This window comes from Ischnura elegans, chromosome 4, assembly GCF_921293095.1.
Source record: "Ischnura elegans chromosome 4, ioIscEleg1.1, whole genome shotgun sequence".
NCBI classification, from domain to species: Eukaryota; Metazoa; Arthropoda; class Insecta; order Odonata; family Coenagrionidae; genus Ischnura; species Ischnura elegans.
Window position 1 is genome coordinate 71806751 of NC_060249.1, and position 26415 is coordinate 71833165.

The 26415-nt window shown below is 39.1% G+C and overlaps 1 protein-coding gene across 1 annotated transcript in view; it reads right to left on the bottom strand.

Annotated features, from left to right (window-relative positions):
- LOC124157662 (signal-induced proliferation-associated 1-like protein 3) overlaps positions 1–26415 on the bottom strand; it is a 255007-nt gene that overhangs the window by 38328 nt on the left and 190264 nt on the right. Inside the window, exon 4 of the mRNA XM_046532592.1 lies at positions 25609–25940. Coding sequence (XP_046388548.1) covers positions 25609–25940 — 332 coding nt within the window. The remainder of the gene's footprint in view (positions 1–25608; positions 25941–26415) is intronic.

Here is a 26415-nt window from a genome sequence, read left to right on the forward strand (position 1 = left end):
TTTGAAGAAAAAAAACAAACTTCCGACGTTACAGCAACGATATTTTCAATGGGGGACCATTTACCTTCCATTTACTCCGTGGTTCAATCCGAAGCTTGGTTAGGACATGTGAGGGTATTGTTCGCCCAGGGCAAAGCCACAGAATTAGGGGATAGTTCCTTTCGCTGTACCACCTAGCTCTCCGAGGCCTACAATTAGGAGTAACAGAAAGGCTTCAGCTAAGATTTGAACATAGGACCCCTTCATCAGCAGCCAGGCGCCCTACCCACCAGGATAACACGCTCCCCATATACCCTCCATACCAAGCACATCTTTTTCGCTGTCGGTGGGCAGAAATCCGATCCGAACCCAGGGGCATTGGGACTACGATAGGGTGCGGAGATAAGAGCGGTAGATAAAAGCGGCAGGGAAATCCACTTCCGGTGCTTCATCTTCGCCGACACAGCACAAGACGCGACCCCACTAACATCCTCGCGAACAATCACCTCATCTGTTGTTGACGTCAACATTGGGTCCCCACATCTGAGGGACCTTGAACCTGAGGGAGCGGGAAAAAAATTATCAGATGCAGCCGAGTGCTCCGAGTATATTTCCCGACCGCTGTAATTTACCAAGCTGCAGGGAATGCGGAGCAAGTATTAAATCATTATAGCGAGATAGAGTGGAGGGAAACCTGTTTAGACATTGGGTGGATCTTGAAGCTGGCGCTCCGGACGCTGATCTCGATTCCTTCCGTATAATTTACATGGGGGCAGCAAAATATCATTCTTCATCCTTTTTAAAGGCAGTTTACACGGGGCACGGAATAGGGTAGTTCCTTCATCAAAGAAAACGGAAGGCATTCATTCCGATTCGCAACCCAACATTAGTGTATTCATAATATACAAATTAATTGGATTTAGAAATCCAAGTTTAGACGAATGTTAATGGTCAATTTTAACCTCATTCTAAAAAAGGCCAGATTGGCGCCCATGCGATGCCACTCCCCGTGCACAGGAACCTAGTTTCTAAACGAGTAGTCAAGTTCACAAATGAAAAAACGACTTCGTTATTATAAATTAGTGGAAGAAAACGAAGTCGTTTTTTCATTTGTGAACTTCAACTTCCACAAAGTTGAGACTGACACCATTGAGTAGTCAAGTATCGTCTGAGATTACCAATGCATACATGTGGCACAGAGCTCAGGGAAACATTTCTTAATAATCACCTATTAAAATTGCCTATGGTCGGAAACTTTCCTTCGTGTGATAGGGTGTTAATAATACTTATTTAAGGGAAGCGCTACCTGCCAGCAGCCTGCATCGTATCGGCGCTCATAGCCTCGCACCAAAGTGGACTCACACGGTGGCAGCTGGAACCAGAATGACGTCATACGGGCTTTTCCCAGAATTCATTCTTAGCCGTCTGGTTTTCGCGCTTGAAAATTTTCACTTTTCATTTAATCGCGAAATATAGATATCGTAATTTAAAAATCTATAAGCGTGAAATACGTACTCCAAGAGCAATAATCTTTCGATTTAGGCGATTAAAAAAATAGGAAACCACCCTATTGTGCAGGTAAGAACTGCATTAATTTCTAGAATGGCGCGAATGCATGAACGAAATTATAACAGGGGCTATTTTGCCATCTCACGTTCACGCATTCTCGCATGTGTTCTAGCAATTCACCGCTTTGCACAAAGTAATTTACTGCGCCGTCGTACACACGTCAGATTGTGATAGAGCGTGCCCCGTGTAAAACGGCCTTAACGAACATTTTCCCAGTGTGCTACTCTATCTCAGATCACCTAAAATTAAAGATACCACGCAGATTACGAGACGAAGACAAAATGTTTCATCGTTTCCTTCAACAGGGGAAGCATGCATCCAAATCACGTCCGAGGTATGGGGGCCCTATCCACTAAGGCAATATATCGAATAGTTCGTGGTCGGTTCTCGGAAAGACGTCATCATTTCGGAATGAGCTATATCCATTAAGGTCCATCCGAACTTTCAGTCACGGAAACTGGTCCGAGAGCGGCCGAAATATCGAAGGGTCCCAGAAAATGACTTTCCGTTTCTTGGAATCGGAAAGTGATGTGCCAGCTCGTAAGTTATGGAATATTTTAAACGCGAAAGTGGTGCTGCAGAAGCTGGTAAGAAGTCACAAGTAATTTGCTACACTGGCACGGTATGCATACTAAAAAATATGGGAAATGGACGATTATATACGGAGTCAGGAATTAAATAAAGCTACAAGCGAAGCCAGTAGGAAGCGTTAATTCCCATGAAGGCATTAACGCTTTTCAACAGTACAGTAAATATAGCATAGAGGATAGCATAAAAGCGCTTCCGAGCGAACGGAAACGGAAAGATCGATTCCGAAATCTCGGAACTAGAAGACGTAGTTACCGGATAGCGCTCCAGTTTCGATCGACTGACGCGAAGGAAAGGACAAGAAGGCCGCACGGGTGCTCCACCGGGTTATCTCCTCCATGGTTGCCAACGTTTCGGAGTACGAGTCGTACTCTATCCTCAGGACTGAAGAAGAAGAGGAGATTAGATAAGCCCTTTAGTTCCATGCAGGATATTACCCGGAGGAACACCCGAGAAGCCACCAATATAAGCCGGGAGCGCGTCAGATCTATTTTTGACAAGAAGGCCTCGTTAGAACAGCTAAATCGCCTGGTTAATCCAAATTGAAGCCCTCACAATGACAAAAATAAAATTTCTTCACAGGATGCGACTAATTTTAAATTTAAAGGTTAATCCTTTATGCTAATTTTCTTTTATAAGGTACATTCGAAGCGGATATTACGTTTTGAAGACAGAAAAAATGATTTACCGTTTCATCAGAATCAAGAGACACTCCATGAAAAATCGACTACTCTATTAATAATGGCACCAATGCTGAGACTCTATCGACTCTACTGATATTCGAATAAATACATTGGGTAGTTTATACTGTAGGCGGAGCAGAAAACAGCATGGCTCTCTTCGTTAGTCAATTGAGAAATAACTACTCAACGCACTGTCTCGCATTAAGATTCGAGTTAAGATTTGTTTTCTATGCAAAAATGACATAAATTTGGGAAATTACCACCAAGAAATTCATCAGATTTATTAAGATTTTATTAAATATTGGATGTCAGCAAAATAAGGAAAAAGTACTTGCGGAACGAAACCCATGAAAGGCCATCAGGTATAGTATCGCGAAGACATTGGGCATCTGAATAAACAGATGGTCTCGCTTTCTTACCCGAGGGCCTAAATCCTCACGTAGTATAATAACCTACCATCGCTGAACAATTCTACTCCCGCCTCAGGGGCACACGCAAACATCCAAAGCATCACGAGTGCTACGAGCTCACCAAATAATCACAAATGATCGACGCTTCCTTATAATGGCCGGCCACATGAGACACTATGGCGTCCCACTTATCAACTCGTGCAAATGAACTGGAAACCTCTGATAAGATAGCCAGCTGTATCCATGATTATATAAAAAATGACAGCGCACCATATATTTTGAAATATTCTCTTATAAGTTTCGGACGAAGACAGAATTATAAGCTAAATATTAATGATGAAACTAGTATAGAGTGTAGCGTATAGACTGTGAGGAAAGGAGGATGCCAAGGAAAGGGGATGAAAAAAACTACTAATGTTTATAATGTTCCTCTGACTGAAAATAAACAAAAAAGACGAAAATCGTCGTTATGGTATGGTAGTGCATTGCCGCAGGGCGTTTATCGCCTTTTTGATTTATTTTAAGTAAGAGGAACAATATAAACCTTTCATTACATGAAAAGTTTAGATTTTTTTACATATTGCATGGGTAGCAGCGGCATTCATTTTCTTTTCTTCACCTCGGAAATTGAAATATGTCTTTCGGCTATTTTAAAAATCAAGGAATGGGTATAATTTAATTTTAAAAAGCTCTTTTTTATGCAAAGATGTTGTTCTCTCTATAAAAAAACAATGAAATGAACCAATCAAATATTTTGATCGTGACGAGATGAAGGAGACGATCGCTTCGCCGTTTTTATAATTTTTCGCGTGTCCTTCTTCACTCTTTCGACCGTAGAAGCTAAACGTTTACGTTTAAACAATGTTTATTGATTCATTGTTGTAGTCTAATAAACAGTGAGTAAAACGATATATGACACGACCCAATAGATATGTCTTTCCTTCTTCTAGATTTAGTTATTTTTTATTATTCAAATATATTTGTGCCAATCAATATTGTTAATGGAAAAAAATATACTTCGAAAAAATAATTAAGAAAAAAAAGGATAAAAAACGAAAATAAAGCAATGAAAAAAATAACAAAACAAATAAAAATGAATGAAAAATAATCAAATATTATCAAAATAATAATAATAAAATATATATAAATATATTTTCAAAGGAAAAAATATATTTAGGTTACTTTCTATAGGCTTTTTAAAATAATTCAACAACTGTTTAGTATGTAAGTTTCTGCCAACACAAACACCACACTACCCCAAACAAATGCGCAAAATATAATTGTACTGTAATCTGGCTGGTTGTGGTAAACATGGTTTACCGGTACGGCGAAACGCGCCTTCGGCGCGACATTTAATGTGAGGTAGAGCTTCGGCAGAATTTCGAAGTGCTTAAAGTGGAGCGTTCAACCTTTTTTGCAGCGATAGTAGTCGTTTGAGATGAGGGTATGGAGAAGAATAGAGAAAGTGAAGTGGACGGATTAAGAGGAAAGACGAGTAGTAAGAGGAATGACGAAGAGCTACATATCGTTTAAAAAGATAGGAAACTCCCAAAGGAGATTGGTTAAGATACGTAAGGGTATAGTTCACCCAGGACACAGCTACAGTATAGGGGGCCAGTTCCTTTCCCCGTGCCATCTAGTATATAGCTCTACAAGGACTATTATTTGGAGTAACCGAAAGGGGGAGGAAGAGAACTGAATGCATAGATCTATAGAAATTGAAGGATATATCTTACAGGGAACTGAAGAGAAAAGTTAAATGCGAGTGGTGGAACAAGCCGGATTGGTTCGCAAAATACTTTACGTTAACCTACCTTGACCGGAGGAACACCTTCAATAATAACAATCATCGAAGCAGTGGCTTAGCCAGGAATTTTGTTCGGGGGGTCCAAAACCAGGGGGGGGGGGGAGTTTTTGCAGAACAGGGTACTAAATAGGGGGTTTTAAACTAATTTTAACTCTTTTTATAATCGAAAAAACTCCAGGAAAAATCTTCAGTAAATTAATATTCTTCAATATTTTTTTGCGATCCAAAGTAAATGTGCTTTTATATTTCTGGGGGCTGGGGGCTTCGGACCCCCCTTTCTACGCCACTGCATCGAAGACAGAATACCATTTCGCTATCAACGAGGGGATCTCTGAAAGGATGAACAACGTAGAACACGACTTGAGCTTGTTGGCCTCCCACAGGCCTCGGGACCGTAATATTTTCCACGAGAAATTATAATGTAACCCTGAGATAATCCCCACTATACAACAACGGATAATAAAAAAAGACAACGAGCCATGCATCACTGCGACGACACACGAGTAAAAGAACGAAGAAACAACACCCGTGTGAGACCTTGAGGGATTCTCCTTAAATGCCGCGATTTCCATAAAAAAGCAGGACGCCTGGAACTCTAACCACCGCAAAATATATGTATGGTCGGCTGAATATCGTCAGACTCGCTAACTGCATATTAATGTATCGCGGGCCGGCGCGAGAATAAGGACAAGGGTGAGGGAAATTTTCACTTCCCATCATTCCTCAGCGCCTAAGTGACTCAATTCCTCGAGAAAAGAATTTAAATGAAGGAGGTATAGCGAGAGACGAAGGAGGTGTTATTTTGATGAAAATTCCAAAATATGCTCTCATAATAAGTTCTTCTAAGATGAGTACTTATAATGAGAGTATAGAAATCGGCTGACGAACAAAGAACTGGGCCACTGCATTAGAAATTATATGTTTACTTAGGCCCTAGTGGCGATGCAAGTATAAGTCTAAGTAAAGGAATTTACTGATTTACTAAAAAAAATTAATTTCGATGTCGAAAAACAATTGATGTAAACTTCATAAGTCCACATCTAGACATATATCTAGGCACGTCAACATACTACTTTTGGAATTATTAGCAAATACACGCTTCGAAGATATAATATCTATAGATAGAATGAACTAGAATAGGCCTTATTGAGTGGGGAGGCCTTATTAAATGAAAAGGGAAATTATGTTTGCGAGTGAGACAGATCAGGTGTGATTAATTAGAAAATCTTAAAAATGAATGAAATCTATGAAGGAAATCATATCAAAAAAATGCGCTATGAGTAGGTATTTGTATTGAGTCGTTCAAATACGATGGAACCTCCCTAAGGATGGTCACATACCACGACGTCCTCCACATGCTCACAATCACGTCTTTCCTAAAGATTCTATAGTTAGCACCGGATCGGTTGCTCGTCTCTTATCGCCTGTCACTCAGATATGTGTCTAATTTTTCTTCAACGAGACGTTATATGCATGGCATACCCACCACCCCACCTTGTCCTTTCCGTCTCTCGTTATGCAAGAGACAGAAGCATGAGATTTTTTCGAACAAGCTGCCGGTAATCTTCAGCAGATAGATAGCTTCTAGTTTCGCCTGTCAACCACGATTCGCTCGCGTTGCGGAGTATAGCCCATAATCAGTAGTGACACGCCTCGGATATTTCCTGCAACACTGCAATCCGTTGCATCGTCGGCTTAAGCCCTGTCGACAACTAACCGCACTAGACGCAATGCGGAGCCTACGGGGCACTTTGTAGGGCAAACTCGTCTACCTTGAAATGGAGCGCCAGAAATCGCCTAGAACGATACCAATCAATGAGATAAAATCTGCCCATTAGGCCGAATTTTTACACGATTTAAGATCAAGTGCCGTGCTAAAAAAAACGTGAAGGCGGAGACAGAAAATTTTGGGGAGAGTCACGTTTTAATGTATTTAAACTTCTTTTAAGGCATTTATGAAATTTTGAGTCTATGACGACAAAAATAGTTTCAATTGCTTCATTAATATCAACTACCAAACTCGAAAATTATTAAACACAATCACAAAGTCTATGACGATTTCCGTTGTTTTACGACGCAAAACGCCAATGAATCAGTGATGCTGTATTATGCCAACATGATCGTACCTATGGAAGCCTTTTTTACCAAACGGAACAAGTAGTTGCATTGTGCAGGATGAAATGATGTTTATATGATTAAACGCGTGAATAAATTATATTTTTAACAACAAATGCCATTTCTACGAAAAAATAAGCACGACAGACCTATTGTTCAACTTAATACCGAAGAGTCATAACTTTGAGGCTAATTCGTAGGCAATCAATAATGAAATGATCGTGTTGTAATTAAGTCAAAATGGCCCTGAGGTCGGTTTTTTATGGAGAAAACGTCCCAACAATAAATTCCATGCCCCGAACAATTTTATTTGATATTTTAATGGCTTCAACAAAACATCACTGAACTGGTTTCAAACAATACGATCAAAACGGCTGCATTCAGCGCATGAATCGATTCGCGTATCCACATTTAATCTCATCGAAGAGCTAGCGCTCAGAATACGCGATGATAGACATGCGTGACATTAACCCTTAGTTTGATTCTTGACGGGAAACTTGAACATTCCTTGATCATGAATCGTTTTACGACTACGAATAAACAGCAATAAATCGCAGCGTATAGTACGTCGCTGAACTTTACGAAGCAGTTTTCACTACTTGGAAATCGAGTTAATAAATTGTGGAAGTGCTCCTTATTGTGGTTTCTCAGAAAGTGAAGAAATAAGACGTACGATAACAGGATAGCTGAACAGAAAAATGATACGTGGATTGCGATAAGAAATTGGGATGATGAATGCCAATCAAAGAAGTAGGTAAGTTATGTCATGTAAAAAGACATTATGAAAACAAAAAAAGAAGTTTTAATTGTATTGTTATTGACATTAGCAATGATGTTGACGATGAATATAATGTTAAGCAAGGATTGAAATTCTACAAAATATATCTGATACGGTACGTTTTTCAATCTGCCCGCTCTAGATGAGGATCGATAGTGATATTTCAAACATAGCAACAACTCGCAGTAGAAGGATCAATATTTCAAGATAATGTATGCAATCAGGTTGGCATCTTACATCAAGCATAACCTTGATGTGGGGAGTATTTTTACGACGTCAAATAGGAAAGCTAAAAATTATCGTTATTAACAGTCCACCAATTTCGGCATGTTCATACGAAGAATTTTGCGAATCACGTTGGCATGTCACCCTGCCCACATTGAGCCTTCTTCATTCCTCATTATCCATAAAAAAAACCTATTATATTTATTCTCGTTCCCTGCGTATCTAACATCCTTCCCTCTAGCACTGTTTTTTCAGCATCTCCTCTCACTGTCAACTTACAATTAGTACTCGCTCCATCCAAACCCTTAGTCTCCTCATCTGTTTCATCTCCAAGCCATCTTTGACGAATTCTTCCTTGTTCCTCTTCTTCTCTGCCCATTTCACCTTCTCCATTCTCCTCAAAGCTTACATCTTGAACATAACTTTGTTCTTAAACGGTAAGGTAACCATGACGATACGATTGTCAGAATTTTTGTTGTTTTCGACATTTATTTGTTTCTATTACTACACGCGAGAGGACGAGATTCGTAAACCCTGAGTCCTGGCACTGGAGACGACCTTATAGGGTAGAAGCCGTTGAATGAATTCAGGGCAGGAGCTCGGCGAAACGAGAATGACGGGTACGAAGCGCACGCAATTAGTTGGTGCGCACTGCGTTGAGCAGGCCATCCGTCTTGAGGAGACAAACCAGCTAGCTGCACCAAGCAAGCCTTCCATTACTGATTCTCAATAACATCCCGGAAAGGTACACGTTCCTCATTCTTAAGAATTCCCGGCGTTAAACAAAGTAACGTCTTCTTTACGCTTGGTTGAACAATATAAAAATGAGGTCTTCCATTGACCATGGTCTCAAATTCCTATACTTATAGCACGTTATTTTTTAGTAAAAACATTTTGCACGGAGTTAATGCACTGATGGAATATTGAATAGATAAAATTGAGTGAAAAATCATATTTGCCCTTTTTATACATTAATCTCGATTATAGAGGACACCTGGTGATTAGAAGCACAAGGAAAACCAAAAATGAGACTAAAGGAATGATTCTTGGGCTGCACTCCGGTTGTTGTTTTGGTTAAGTGGTACCAACGTTTCGAAGACTGAGTGTGCCATCGTCTTCAGGAGTTGGAAAACTACCCTTGAAGATTATGCTCGATTGCAGACTCAGCCTTCAAAACATTAAGGAGACCGTTGTGATAGATTTGCCTGAATAAATTAGGCATAGCAATCATAAAAGCCCTTCTTTTGATACGGGTGAAAATGAATCCTTACACTTATCCGTCTCTTATTGTATCCAGTTCGTATCGGATCTACACTTAAAATGCAGCACTGATATGATGTTCTCCGTATCCCTCTCTAAATCGGCTCCAGGCAGAATTCCACGTAGAAATGTATTTTGTAAAGGTAAAAAATACATTTCTATTTTAAAATTACATTTTGTTTTCATTAAAACAGCATCATTTTCTGAGGACCAAGTCTAAATTACTTACAGCATCCTAAATCAAGAAACAACATTGCAAAGTAATATTTAAAAAACTGAAAATTTGAAATGATAGGGTTTGAGCTTACTGAGAGAGAAAACGGAAATTGTCGTGATATGGAAAGGGTTAACTAAAATTAATAGAAATAAATATCAAAAGTATAGAATAAACTCATTATACTTCACCTCAATACGCCGTGAGTGACTTTTTCCTGGGAATGTCGGGGGTTATCTCGTCCCGGTCGACGGGGGAGTTGAGCGAGCATCTGCTCTGGAGCAGGGGGAAGGGAGTAGTACGGAGGTGGGAGGCGAGAGTTGGCGGGAAGGAGGGGCTCAACTCCCGTTGCACGCAAGACGCACATGCGACGACACCGTCCGAGCGAAAAATACGCGATGAGCAATGGATTTTAAAGGAGGCGTTGGCGGAGTTCACCCACATGCGTCCAGCTCCACGGAGTCCCACGCGGGTACAATTACGGCACGAAGTGAGTGGAACGAGTGAATTCAATCAACATCCATTAACACACTCAATGCTGAAAAGCAATCCACTTGACGAGACTAAATTTTTGTGATGACAGGAGTGGTAAATAAACGAGATCAGTAAAATTTTGCAAAAAAAAGGAATGAGTGAGATCAGTCAAATTTCCCACACTGAAATTACAACTTTGCACTCCCCCTACTGAAGGCATATTTAGACGGTAAAGGCGGAAACCCTTCTGATGAGTCACATATGCTCAGAAGGACTCAAAAATGTACATATATATATATTGTTACACACATTGTGAAAAACCACTAAATTTATCAGCGAATTCTGAGGGAGATGGCTGGCAAAAAAAACATTGGGAAATTTTGCCTTCAATTCAAGACACCAGCATTGAAAGTGTTGAACGACGCACATATGCACGCAATAAAAAGGCTGAGAGATATTTTCTAACATTACTTCCATATAGGAGTATGCTCCTAGCAGCGGAGAAAGCAAGGATAGAGGCCTTCGAAATGTGGTGCTACAGAAGAATGATGAGGATCAAATGGATCGACCGAGTTAGTAATGAGGAAGACCTCAGAAGAGTGGGAGAGGAGAGAAGCCTCATGAAAACCTTAATAAGAACACGGAACAACCTTATAGGCTACATCTTGAGACATGAAGGTCTGTTGAAGACAATCGTCGAGGGACAAGTGGATGGCATGAACGGAAAAAGAAGACCTCGAACAAAATATATGGAACAGGTAAAGAAAGATGCGAAAGATAAGAAATACATAGTTGTGAAAAGATTAGCTGACAGGAGAACTGAGTGGAGAGCTGCGTCAAACCAATCTTAGGATTGTTGGCCAGTGATGATGATGAAAAAAAATCATTAGCATTCCTTTAGATTAGACATTTGTATACATGAGATAGACAAAAATGTTTAAAAGCTTTTCCACAAAGATTATGGAAATTTCAAGATGATAATTAGAGCATTAAACGAGTAATTCGTCGCGAAAAAATACGACAGGTCGAGGAGTGATGCATCATCTCAAGTCACTATTAATAAATCCTGTACACTGTTTCATTTTATAGCCTTGTGTTTTGCTAATGGACAGGGCGCGAAGGAAGGATTAAAAACGATTGATCAGTAAAGTTGGGGGTAGTATGTCCCAAACTTTTCAGCCCGAGGACCATAGCAGCAACAAAACAGCAATTTGGGGGGCGAAAAACATATTACGTATTATTAGAGTATTCTACCGATGAGTATTATTATTCTATATGAGTATTATTAGAGTATTCTACCGATCGAGGTAGGTTTCCATGGAGTACTGAAGAAGTAATCTGGGAGCCTCCCTTTCCTTCCAGCACTGCATTCTTCAATTCACTGTAAGGCCTACTCCCTTTCAATCTATCTAAAAATCCTTTTCCCTTCCTTCCCCTCCCTCGTTTACCAAACATTATACCTACCCTCTAACACCGTTTTCAACACCTCCTCACCGCTCAGTACTCGCTCCGAAAAACATACCTATAATCTGGTCCAAATAAATAAGAATTAAAACACAGATGCTATGTTATTACTCTTTTCATGAGAAAACATAATGCACTAAAGTGAACTTTAACATGGTAAATAATAATAATAATAATAAAATGCCTTTATTCGGGCGAGGTTGAGACTGGAAAGTCCCCTCTTCCACCTAACCCCTCGATAACGTCAATGCAAGGATATTATAAAATATTAGACAAACGTTTACAGTACCAAGAATATACAATATACACTGTGAAATGTCAAAAAATATAAACAACTATATGTGAAATTTTTGTGTAAAAAAGATTTAAGTTGGTGGGAAAAAACATGAGGATAAGGGTGTAATATCCTTCAGCGAAAAAACCCACTGCAGGAAAACGCCCACACAAGAAGGTAATAAGGATCGTCCACGTAAGAAGCACCCGATCTTGGCAGTTTCCTATTCCGTAATCTTTTTCCACGGTTAAATAAGTTTCCACGGGCTGGATGAAAGGCCCTCGAGAACCGCAGGCCGTACTTTGGAGACCAAGTGTTTCTTGAGAGTTTTAGACCATAGAAGTCGGTCATCCAGCTAGCCCGCGAGGAAGGACCATAGGGGAGTTGGGAGGAGTAGTGGAGGTTTAAATAAGAAAGGGAAAACACCCCTGAACGAGTGCGTGAGTGGAGGGCATCGGGACGGGGCACGCTCCTCATTTTTTCGACCAACATCCCGAAGACCAAACATTAGCGCCCGCCGCCCACGCGTTTACCTTGGGGGCGTCGACAGAAGATATAAACTTGCACGCGAGGAAGAAGACGAGAGAGATAGGGAGGGAGTGAAGAGGAAGCCCATTAAACAAACATATATAGTGCGGGAGGCTCGGTGTGGACCTTTTGGAACCATAGCCCTTCTCCAAACACTCAATCCGGGACACGCCCCTCGCACAGCACTTCACTTCGACGTGCTTCGACGCCAAAAAGGACATTTCGCACTCGCCGCCCTCCCGCTACTTGCAGACAAGGGCGTCATGAGATTTATGACCAGTGCAAGGTCGGTCTCTCTTTTCCCCAATTGATCGACAGGGAACCCATGTTAACACATGGCATACGGTGGATTAAGGTGAGTGAACACACAATTGCTTCAAGAGAGCGCATTACTTGCGATCGGTCGGTCTTTTTTCAGAACTCTGACTTAAGGAACCTCGATAACGTAGTGGTCAGCGCAGCAGCACGGAAAGCCGAAGACCCGTGGAATTTTTTACTCATGGCAATTCAGGTATATTTCACCGCCGTTCAAGCTGCAAACTTCGAATTTATATTTTATTTATTTTATTTTTTATTTTATTTTATTCCCAAACCACCGAATACAGCTCATGTTGGCCATTTTACATCGGGGTATTCAACAAATTTAATAATTTAACGCACACGAACAACCATGCCCTGGGCAGGGGAAACCTACCCAGGCGGGACTCGAACCCGCGACCCCTTGTTTGGCAGGCGAGGACGTTACCCCGCCGCCACCGAGGCCGGCAAACTTGAGCTAGCATTATGAAATTTGGAATGTTTAAAAATTCTCAAAATAAACTGCAGTTATTTTTTCTCTCACTTTTAAGTGATGGTAACGATTAGGTACAGCAAAATTGTTTTGAGAGGCAATTTACTTCATTCTTGACCGAAAAAAATAGCTAGATAAATTATGCCGCCCGCAGGGAGAATTGAAATTATTAATACCATGTCCGGAATTGGTTATCATTGAGAAATGGCAATGGAAAAATTCAAATTCTCTTCTTAACTGTGGTCACAAGACGATAGAACATGTGAGACTACATGGTAACCTGGTGGCAACACGCCAGCGAGGAGCCTGAGGTCAGGGAGGGTGAAGTAAGCGTGGACAAGCAGGAGATTTACCGACGTTATCACACTGCAGCACCTGGAGGGACTTCCAGGACCTTTCAAGTTCCACAAGCATCGCATACTTGCCACACCATGAAATCATGCTCTACCGAGAGAGTGCCAAGGAGTTTCTTGACACAAATGCAAGAGCAAATAGCAAGTTGGCAAATACGTGTGACCCAAATTTCAATCCAAAGTTCACTACTTAAAGAGCAAATATGATGTAATGTCCCACACAGGAATTCAGCCAATTCGTTTCCGTGAATAAGTGCAGTATGCCCTATGTGTTTGCGGGGAATTCCCAAGTTGACAAATTGAAAAAATGGGGGAGAGACATTTACATATTAGCAGGGACTCGTGAACACTGTAGCTCTTTTACGTAAACGGTAATAGGAATGGAGTGATGGAGGAAAAATTTCTTCGCACAAAAATACACATCCAAGAGAACACTCAATCACGGATACCAGCCGTCCTTTATTTCCTGGGAGTTACGGCATATCGATGGCTAAGTTCTAACAACACGTATCTCAAAAATAGTAACTTTTCAGGAGTGCAAATAAAAACGATTATTTTTTTACTTGTACACTGAAATTAAAAACCAAAAGTTCATAAAACTGAAAAAGAACCATTTATTTGCGAACAAAGAGTTGTTTTTTTTCTTGAATTCTTAGTTTTATGAACAGAATTAGCAGTATTAACTCTGACCGGACAAATTTTGAGATACACGTTGTTAGAACTTAGCCATCGATATGTAAAATTATTTCCATTATGCATCATTAACATAAGCGCCTTTGCTACAGTCAATTTACTTTGGTAAGACAGGATAAGTAATTATCATGCATAATATTCATCTCCGCCTCTGCACCTGGTTAATTCAGTCGTATCGGCCGATGTTTCGGAAAATGACTTTTCTTCCATTCTCAAGGCGTGTTACCATCTGAATATCCAAATTCCAATGAATGCCAATACGACAGAAATTAACCTGGTGTAGAGCCCGAGAAGAATTCCTGAATATTATTCACCAAGAAAACATCAAATCCTTTATTTCCTCGTGTATGATCGGGTGCGAACAGAAAGATTTCTGCTCCGTTATAAAAAAGGAGTGTTTTCATGAGCAATTTTGATGAGCTCTTCCCTCAATATTCCATATTATATACACCGAGGATAAAGCTCGCCACGAAAAATTTTGGATCAGCCGGGATTCGAACCCGGATATCCCAATTTCCGGTCAGGCGTGCCAGCCTAGTACACCTTCTTAGAGATGACTTCAGGATGGGTTTTACCCAAGGTGCGAATATTAGGGTGTACTATTATACGCACCTTGGGTTTTACCGATCAAGGTGTTGACGTCACAGCAGTGTTTTGTTTTTCCCGCATTGTTTAAAATGAAAAGTTGGAATCCCTACGGCGTTTCAAACCGATGGCTTCACAAAAAAGCTGATTCCGTAAAACTATATCATGGCTAACAATACCTCAGGGATTTCACATCTTCACGTGGAGGAAAGAGTAAGGAAATCGCCTTTGCATTAGCGTAAACGGGAAGAGGAAGACGGGAGGAGCGGTAAACAGAAAAAAAAGCTTTGCGTTGGGAGGCGAAGGGCGAAAGACGAGGTTTCTGGGGCGAGTGTGGGAGGGTCCACGCACAGCCCAAGCCATTAAAGAATGTGCAGCGTCAATACTGATGGAGCACATAAAGCGCGGTGAGGCGAGTGAATGTGCCCACACCCACATCTGGCGGGAATCAACAGATGAGTGAGGGGGATGTTTAACGCGCAAGAAGCACGAAAGAGGTGTAACGGTCGGGTTCGCACGGCCATATGACCGAGCCAGTGGACAGACCAAGCGACCTCTATTTTTGGATCTGGGGAGATAATACACCGCATGAACGATACTCGAATTTCAGAACGATGACAGCAATAATTGATTCATAAACATGGGAGATGGATTATAATTTAACTATATACCACTGGAAGTTATGTATGCACTTGTCTATCGCTTTATATTTGTACTTGGGAGATGATATAACGTATCCAAATGTTTATTATTCCGTAAAAGATGATCAAGTTATAAGCCCAAATTAGTAAATAAATTATAATTAAACTATCCATACTTAGAAGTTTTATGTACACGAATCAATAGCATCTGCTTTCAAGTGAGATTAATGCACGCCAAAACATGTACGACTGAATGCTTTCCCAGCAGATTTGCTAATATCAAGATTTTCGGGTAGTGCTGGGTAAATGAATTTAGCTAGCGTCTCTACGTGAAAGCAGTTTTCCCGCTGGATTCAGCTTAATTTGAAATCCGGAACACTATCAAAGAAATTAACAAATTTTTATTACGTTAATAAAATCACTACGGATGTAACTAAATCAAATACTTTTCTGCCAAATACTTTGCTGAAGACTACAGAGCTTAATGGGCTCGAGTCTAGAAACAATCTCAATCCTTTTAATGGCGAAACGATAAAGATAACACTATCATCGACATGAAGCAACTGTTATCTATAAGTCAATGGTAAATGAAATGGCTGATTTCAATTAGGGTAGATTCATTTCATAGGCCTCGGTGGCGGCGGATATAAGTCCTCGCCTACCATACCGAAGGTCGCGGGTTCGAGTCCCGCCTGGATAGGTTTCCCCTTCCAGGACATTAGTTTGTGTGATCGTCTGTTGTTGACTGTTTAAACTCCCGATGTAAAGGCCAAATTGTGCTGTTTTCGGGGGAAATTGAGATAAATAAAAAAAATATATAAAAACATCCAAATGGAAAGCTGCAATTCCATTGATAAATACCACACCATATTGAAGCTATGATGAAATATCAACAAAAATCATTTACCACTTGAGAATGTACTTGAGAACTAAGTACTTGAGAATCACGCCTCAGCGTCGATACGAGTCCTACCAATACAAAATCCAGTGAAAAGTTACCAAGGTTGTGTATTTTTTATTTCAACATGGATTTTCACATAGTTAAAGCCGAATCGATTGATTTCATCATTTACCACGTTTGTTACTTAAGCGTCTCCCTTTAAATACGAATTAAAATTGAACTGAACAGTTACAGTCTGCAGCAAGTAAATTATTTTAACCTGAGGATCCAATTCTTGAGGGCGGTTGTTTCCGCCGCCCATAAGTGATGCATTAGTAATTTAATTCAACCGTAGATTTTATTTGGAGTATTTTGACTTTCTACGGATGAGTATATACACTTCACGGAGTACTTCGGAAGTGGTTGACACTGAACTCAAATGGTATAAAACCGGTAACCACATAACATGACTAAATCTAGAAAAATGTGAACAACTTCCTCGTCAATGAGAAAATGTAAAGAAGATTAAAATTCACGGCAAACATATACAAATTAAAACCAACAAAATAAGACGACGGAAAAAAACTTCCTCCAGTATCAAGGCACCTTATGCCTCCGGAAACCATTTACACCTAAGTTTACTTTCCTTCGGAGACTTACCAAGCAAAGCAATCATAAACATAACATCCGACACACTCGATAAACATTCAGCTAACGTCAACGCAAGGGGAAAATGAAATAAAACCACAGCTCCCGAAAACTATTTGCTATTCCCGTCCAGCTTGATCGCGACCCGTGACGCAATCTACTTCATGACCATCCACACCTCGTGATTACCGCGTTTCGTACGCTCCCGTTCATCTTTTTCGTGATAATCCCGCTGAATCACCGCATCGAACGCATGGGGTCGGGACACGTGACCTGAAATAATTTCCGTGAGAGACGAACCAAGTCGAGAGTCCCAGAGTAAACGTTCAAGGGTTCTCTCTAGCAGCAAATACGGGAGGTAGGTAGCCGCACCTTAAAGTCCTCTTAAAGTCTCTCTTAAAAATAGGTGAATAGTTAGAGGATGGAGACTACTACTGAACAAATTTAGATTACCGCAAACACATACAACAGTCGCTCAAAGAGGTCAAACTCTTCGAGAGGGATTATTTCCTGGTATTTTTTTTTTTTTTTTTTTTAAATAATTAATAATAATATTTATTGCAGAGATTAGAAATTTTACAAAAATTGATAACATTAATCAAAGATGAAATGTCATTTACAAGAAATACAATGTGAAAAAAAAGTCTAGGTCCCGCTAAGCCTTTCAAGGCTTGTCAGCAGGTGCCTATTAGTTTTTTTTTATTCGTGGTCGTACATTGTCTTTTAAAATTGTGTATCTCATAATGTTTCCACTATTACCAAAAACATATTATAAAATTATTAGGAAGCAAGAGTACATACATAAATACACATTAACATTACAGGAATATATGTATTAAATATTTTTTTTTGATATATAACGTTATTGCATTGGAGTTATTTCTTGTATTGGAAGAAAGAAAAAATATATATGACAAAATAAAGACAAAATATATGTATCTTTCTTTATACATGTATAAACCATAAATTTAGGTTAATTTTTAACAAAACAATGTTTAAAATTTTTAGCCATATAATGTAATAAAATTTTTTAACAATAGACTTTTTTATAATATAAGAAATTTAATGGCAGAGATTAGAAATGGTAGCAGAAAAGGTTATAATAAAACTTATATAACTGAGTAGTAACAGTAACTTATAACTTTAAGCAAAAAGAAAATAAATGTATTATCACATTAGCAAACATGAATTCTCACTAATAATGTTTCCACTATTGCCAAAAACATATTATAAAATTATTAGGGAGCAAGAGTACATACATAAATACACATTAACATTACAGGAATATATGTATTAAATTTTTTTAAAAAATATATAACGTGTTTGCATTTGAGATATTTCTCGTATTGGAAGAAAGAAATTATATATGTGACAAAATAAAGACAAAATATATGTATCTTTCTTTATACATGTTTAAACCATAAATTTTGATTAGTTTTTAACAAAACAATGTTTAACATTTTTAGTAGTATAATGTCATTAAATTTTTAACATGTGTACATAACATAACAAATTTTTAACATACATACAAGACAAAGAAATAAATGTATTATCACATAAGCAAACATAATTCTCATATATCGGTATCATTATATTTCTCTAGTAACCAATGTCTCAGACGCGTTTTTAGTAGAGAAATATTTTCTATTGATTGCAAATTTTGTGGTAGCGTATTAAACAATTTAGGAACTACGTGTTCCAAGGTTCTTTTCCCGTGAGCGTTGATGAAACTAGGTACATTATATATTCTAGTACTTCGGAGTCCTATTTCGTGTGTTACATTTCTTACAGTTTTGTAGCTATTGTTAAAATAGTTGTCTGTTATTAATATGTAGTGTAATAAATCGCGTATTGGAAGCATGTTTAGATTTTTGTAAATTTTAAAGACATTTCTTTCTCTTGGATCCAATTGTAATACCATATTGTTTTGGATTTTTTCCACCTTTCTCAACAGGGTTTTATTTGTGGAGCCCCAGATCGTTAAACCATATCTGAGTACTGCTTCACCGAGACTTAAGTACAACATTTTTTTAAATTGAATTGGTAAGGTATATTTCACACAATATAGTTGGTACAAAATACATCTAAGTCTATTACACAAGTGATTAATATGCTCACTGAAGTCAAAATTTTCGTCTACGGTCAATCCTAAATATCTAAAGGAGTTGACTTGGGAAATAAATGAACAGGAATATAAATGACAGTTACTCTTTTTATGGCCAGGGTTACCAGTATGAAGGCATAAATGCGTATGAAATCTTAATTTTATTAGTTTTCTCGTTGCCTTGGCATTTCGGAATTGCATGGTTACCGTTTTCTTATCATTTATTACTAATTTATTGTCATGGCACCAGCACTGTATCGCATAGAAATCCTGTTGCATTTTTTCCTTAGCCATTTCAAAAGATTTGCTGATTGAAACTAGCGCTATATCATCAGCATACATATATATTTTAGAATGATTAATATATTCTGGTATGTCGTTTACATATATACAGAAGAGTATTGGCCCTAATATAGAGCCTTGTGGCACACCAGAGGTGACAGATTTAATCGTGCTCTTATGTTCAAATAATTTTACAAGTAATTTCCTATTGGTGAGATAGCTTTCTAACCATGTAAGCGGTATTCCTCGTATTCCACATCGTTCCAGTTTTTTTAAAAGGATGTTGATATCGATAGTATCGAAAGCTTTAGTGAAGTCGATATATACAGCGAGAACGGACCAGTTCTTATTTAGGCTTTTCCGTACATCTTCACTGAAGTACTCCAGAAGCGATCGTGCACTTTTATTTCTTTGGTACCCATATTGATGTGTAGTGATAATGTTGAATTTTTCTATGAAGTTAATTAATTGTACCGCAAAATATCTTTCTATGACTTTATCCAAGGAGGGTAGAATAGAAATGGGACGATAATTGTTTGTGTCGTTTTTCTTTCCTTGTTTATATATCGGTCTGATTACCGCTAACTTTAAATCGTTATGTAATTTACCTTCAGTTATGCTTTTGTTTATCCAGTGGGTTGTTGCAGCAATGATGTCATGTTTACAACTGAGATCGATCATTCTTATATTATCGTGCCCTGGGCATTTATTTTTTGATTGCTGTAATATACTTTGGATATCAGCTGGAGTTGCTGGCAACAATAAAAAGGTAGATGGAATTATTTTTTTAGCACCAGGGTTGAGAATGTGTTGTGAGCATTGGGGCAGTATTTTTTGTATGTCATTAGTGAGTTGAGATGCAAAGGATTCGCAGACATAGTTTAAATTAATATTCTTAAAATTTGATTTTATTTGCATATCAATGCTTTTCTTACTGGTGACACCCCTAAGGCTATTGATCAGTAGCCAAGTCTTCCTAATGTCGTCTTTGTTCCTTTCGAGATTAGAGCGAACATAAGAGATTTTAGATCGCCTTATCAAGGAAGTTACCTTATTTCTTTGGGTTCTGTAATTATTTCTGTGCACTTTGTTTGTTGTATTGGATTTGTATTTTTTGAATAGTGTGTCTCTTATCTGTATTTCTGAATAAATAGCATTATTCATCCACGGAAGTTTAAATGTATTATTACCGATATTTTCCCGTTGCCTTATTTTAGATAATGAATAAACATGATTTAACTTTTCGCACAGTTGCTGATAAATGCTGTCAGAATCATTGAGTGTAAGTAGTGTCGACCAGTTTATTCTGTTTATTAATTGTGTTACCCTCCGGTCGCAAAGATGAGTAGATTGTCCCATAACCTTATCTTCAGGTAAGCTCTTATCTGTGTGTATGAAAACACCAACAGGAAAGTGATCAGATATTTTTGTTTTGATAATGAAACCATCAAGTTTTGAGTGGAAACCTTTAACGTTAATGTGATCCAAGCATGAAGCTGTCACTTTACGTTTTTTTATTTCTATTCTAGTGCTTTTTGTGATACAAGCAGTGAGCCCATTGGATGCAAGTAAATTTTTGTATGCGTCCACATTAGTATCTTTTTTCGATTTTAGATTCAAATTAAAGTCACCAATCAATATAATCTGGTTTTCTGATCTACTTTCGAGGAAGGATTCCAGACTAATGAGGAAATCCTTCTTCTTACAATGTGGTGGTCTGTAAACACATACTAATAACACTGTGTTAGAATCATAAACCATTTTCAAGATCAATGACTCGCATTCGTCCAACTCGAAATCAACTACCGTTGCAGGCAAGACCTCCCTCAGAAAGACAATCATACCTCCACCCTTTCGTTCTTCCCTCAGTTTATGGAAAGAGTTGAAACCTAGTAGGTTGTAAGGACCCATTTCTGATGATTTTATATTGACCTCAGTCAACAAACATGCCAATACCTGACCCCTATTATTCAGCATATTGAGCAATACTTTTACTTCATCCCAACCTTTCTTCAATGACCTCACATTCAACGAACAAAAAATACAACCTTTAAACAAATTTACATTATTCAAGAAACCACCAGTGCTCTCATAGGATTTGCATTCAACATCACTAGCTATTGATGACAATGGATCCATGATGCCAAAAGATCTTTCAATTTCAACAGCAAACAGATAGAACACTTAATGTGTCTTATAGTGTTAAATACTTAATGACAATAACAAAATCAGTAATAAGAAACAGGAATATAATCAATTGAAATATATATTATATCAATTTACATAGGTCATTTTCATTTTCCACTTTAATTATTCGGCTGGTTTCGTTTTTTTTGACAAGTATTCCACCATTTCTATACCAGACAAATTTGAAATCAAGTTCTTTAGCCCTAGTCCTAACTTGCCACATCAAGTTTTTGAGATAAGGAGTTAGACTTTCATTGATGTATATTTTTGCATTAGGGTACTTTTTCCTGTTCTCAGGGCTGTTCAAGGAGGTTCTGTTGATTAAAAGAGATTTCCTCACAACTTTGCTGTTAAACTCAACAACGATTTTTTGTAGCTTTGTTTTAGCCTTAGGAAGGACGAAAACCTCAGATATAGTTCTGCTATCAATTACAACGCCAACATCCTTGGCAACATCGATAACTTTAGCAGTCAGGAGCTCACTGCTATCACTATCACCCAAGGGAATACCCACAATTTCTAAGCGGTTTTCTAGCTGTTTTTGCTCCAACCGGTTAACCTTCTTTTGGAGATCACAAATAAGAGTGTCTTTCTGTTTAAGTTGATCTTTTAGGTCACTGATAGTGTTATTCAGCTCACCCACAGTGTTCTTAAAAGCATTTATGGTACTCACAAACTCATCATAGCCGTGGCTGAGGAAGGTAAGACTCTTCTTAATTTGTAGTACATCCTCCCTCGTGAGAACAGCATCAGTGGAACAGCTCTCTCGTTGTTCCTCAGCTGGCTGAGCCTCTACGGATGCAGCTGGTGGATTTCTGCTTTGCTCATTTTGCTTTGAATTCTCAGCACAACGACAGGTAACACATCTCCAAGCCTCTTTTTTCTTCGAGGACATAGACCTATATGTCGACTCTCTGATGCCGGCACAGTTGAAGTGAATTCTTGACGAGCAGCCGTAACAATTGACGAACTCCTCGTCAACAATATCTTCTTCACACTTGTTGCACTTCATGAAGATTTCAAATTGCTTTGTGAGTTCGTAAATAGTTAGTGTTTGTTGATTAGTGCTACGTGATACGTATTAATCACAATATGCAGACAACTTAAGGCACATGTATAGACGCTTTAGGCTACAGAGCTCGGTATCGATTACAATATACCATAAATGCATAGTTAGACTTTTAATTGCGATTTATAGGCCTTCAAGGTGATAAACCTCGTATTTTGGGAATAATTACACTAATTTATCTTTTACTATAAAGGATGTCAACATGGGAAAGATTCGATGATCGGTATCTTAGTGTTAAATAATTAGCCCTCGAAAAAGTCTTTCGTTTGGACATAAGGGTAGGTAGGTATTTGTCTGGTTGGCTCTGTCTTGTTCCCGACAATTTAGTTTTTTTCTTGACGATGATTCTACCAAAATAAGGCTATTTTTTACCAACCCATAATATTTTAGCCAAAATGGCGTCTTCACTAAAAAGAAGGCGCTTCCGCTGATAACCTGAGAAAAGTGTACATCCAATCTCAGACGCAATGAAATACTCATCCGACTCTCGTATAGAGCAAAGTAATACGATGTAGGTACTAATTCCAATGTGGTTAAATTTCGGATGCTACGATCATTTAATATTACTCAAATTTGTTTCAACGCAAGTTTACCCTCTTAATGGGAGTTTGTCAGACAGTAAAGGCATTTTTAATAAAATTAAAGAAATTACCATTTCTTAGAAGAAAGAGAAGCTCAGAGCAATCAGTGGCCAATCAACCTTCTTCTTTTTATAGACCCGAAGAGTAAAAACTAAATCATCAGCACCTTTTTAAGCATGACAAATCCTTTCTGATGGCACTCATGATCGTAACGCCTGGTTTTTATCCCTCAAAAACTCCACATAAACCACTCCACAAAACATTATTTGGAGGAAACGACATAAAACATATTTCTTTTTTTAATTGGAGCAAAGTTTCCTCTTAAAAATATACTTCATACCAAGCATCTCGTAGCTTTCAATGCGTAGATGTGGTAGAGAAAGAGGGAAGTGAGAAAATGGAAGGAGCTAGGGACGGATACATATGGGGGACGCTGGGGGCGCCCCCACTTTGCGGGGCCGCCCGCATTGCCGAAAATTGCTGAACCACAATTTTAACTTTTTTTTACATCGTAATATGGCATTGTTTGGTATCATCAGTTTACATAAAACTTTCTTAAACTTTGCAAGTGACTTGCTTTTTTTATTAACATAAAAAGTAAAAGTATCTCAAGATATCTTTTGCGCCCCGCCTTTCCCTTGAGTTTTTTCTGTATCTACTATTGGAAGGGGCAAGTACTGGATAAACATATACATACATTTAGAAAACCTTGTAAAAATGTCTTGCCGTTAGGCGAGGTTTCACGTCACGTACAGCTGGTAGGCAGAACCACAATTGTAACTTTTTATCGTAAGATGGCATTGTCTGGTATATGTTTAAAATCTGTTTAAATAAAACTTCCTTAAAATTTGCATGTGACTTGATTTTTTAACATGATAAAAAGTAAGGGTAGCTCAAGACATCTTTTGCGCCCCCTCCCTTGAGTTTTTTATGTATCCACTACTGGATGGAGCAAGTACTGGATAAATATACATATTTAGGGAGCCTTATAAAAATTTCTTGCCGTACGGCGAGGTTTCACGTCATGCACAGCTGGTAAGTTTATTATTCTCATCATGCATCGACATTTTCCTTTGAGGGCGCAGGGTGACTGATTTTGCCGAGCGGATGGAGAGAGAAATGTTTACGCGAAAGGGATGGACGTAATCACGGAGCGATGATCCTTGGCGCTACTCCGCAGAGAGAAAGGATGGGAGCGATGTAGCAGAAAGACAGCCTGCTTCGTTTCAACGCCGAGAGCTTAAAGAAGGTGATGCTGACGTTGTTTACGCAAAAAAGGTGCTCGCGAGGAAGATGAAAGAGATAGCGGATAATGTCTGGAGAGAACCCGCGAGTAGGATGTGACAAAAAAAAACCGTACGCACGTAATTGACCGCAAAACCTAAATTTTAAGATTTTCTCACTACAATCGTAAAATTTGCTGGTAGCTTCAGAAATTATTCACGCATAAAGAATAAACTATATAAAATATGAGAATATAAAAAGTACCTAGTTACTGAATCAGTACCATGCGGGAATGATCAACTTTCTTAACACCTATTAACCTAAGAACAAAATACAGAAGTAACTAAATTTTATGCAGTTAAATATTTTACTTTATCTAAGATTTCACTTTTTCCCGGCGTATGATGGCGGTGAATTCTTCTCGGGTTTCCATCCGGGTGAGCTCCATCTCCATCGCTGCCGACGTTTCGATAGAATCCTTTTCTATCGAAACGTCGGCAGCGATGGAGATGGAGCTCACCCGGATGGAAACCCGAGAAGAATTCACCGCCATTTTACTTTATCGTCACTTATAAAACGTGTAACACTTAGCTTCCAATCGTTAAAATTATTCATTATTAGATATCATAGCTTCAGCAATAATAACTTCAGTTAACTATATTCGCTAATGTTCGCAGGGTGTCAACCAGGCCGAAATTGTTGCACAGCTTGCCTGAGAAACAAAAAAACTGAAACGAATTCCTTGCTTGCAAGTAATACTTTTAAATCATCTTACAAAAGAACTACGGAAAAAATGGGTGAAAAGTTAATCAATCTCAAAACAAACCATCCTACAAAAAAAACTGAAAAAAAAAACTTTCAGTGTTAAGCCACTAATTTTTAAACTTGAAATTAAATCAGTTCCTTATCCAGAGAAGTAACTTTTAACTGTAATCAGTAAACTTTTCCTATCAGGTTATTTTATTTTGATTTTTTCGTTTTACTTTTTAATGCATTATAATTCGCTGCTGCGTATTTCTCATAAGTTAGTACTACTCTGCTGAGTAGTGTTTACCGTAGAGCAACCATTCCGTTTATGTACCATGACACTCCCTACTGTAAAAACGCCCCTATCTCCCGGGGGGTTATTCATTACTCCCCGTACCCAGGTCATAACCCTCCCCCCCAAATTTGACGCTGAATCCGCCCCTTCTTGCTACTCACCTTGTCCGTAGAAGTACTTCCGGTAGTAGAGGGCCCCGTTGTCCACGCACTCAAGGGCCCTCCTCGAGTGCCTCTGGTACGGGCACGCCCCCTGCCGCCACAGCGTCTCCCCGGGCGACGCCTCCAGCACCGAGACGCCGGCGGCCAGCGCCGGGCGGTGGAGTGGGGCGCCGGACCGGCCGCCCCTGGCTCCCCCGGACCGGCCCCCATCGTCTCCGCCGCCCGGGGCGGGCGCCAGAGCCCCCGGACGGTACCGCTGCCCGCCCGTCGTCCTCGTCAGGCTGACCACCCGCTCCACCTCGCCGCCGATCTCGTTTCGGAAGAATGGACAGCTGCGGGCGAGAAGGTAAAGGAGAACACACGTGAGAACATTCTGCACAAGGAGAGAGCCCATCTGGCAGCCAAGAGCAAGGACGCCAGAAGATACCAGTGACACATAGAGGCCTGCGAACGAATGCAAAACGCAAACTCTCCCCGTTCGGTTACCATACTGCCTGAGTTCGTACTCGTACCCAACCGGAATAAATAAAAGCAGGGAAACCTGTTGTAATAATTTTATATTAATACAAATACTAGCAATTTTCCACGATTATAAAGTTTATTACCGATGCATGGAAAAAAATTGTGCAAGTATTTATTTCAATATGGAAAATTTCCACTCCATCATGATTGAATTGTCAGATTTTATTTTTTTAAATAATTATTTACTCAAGCAAGATTGATGGGTCGGCCACTAGCAGCTCAGTGATAATTTTTACCATGAAGAATAATACTAAACCATAAATAATGCAGAGTGAACTTTAAAAA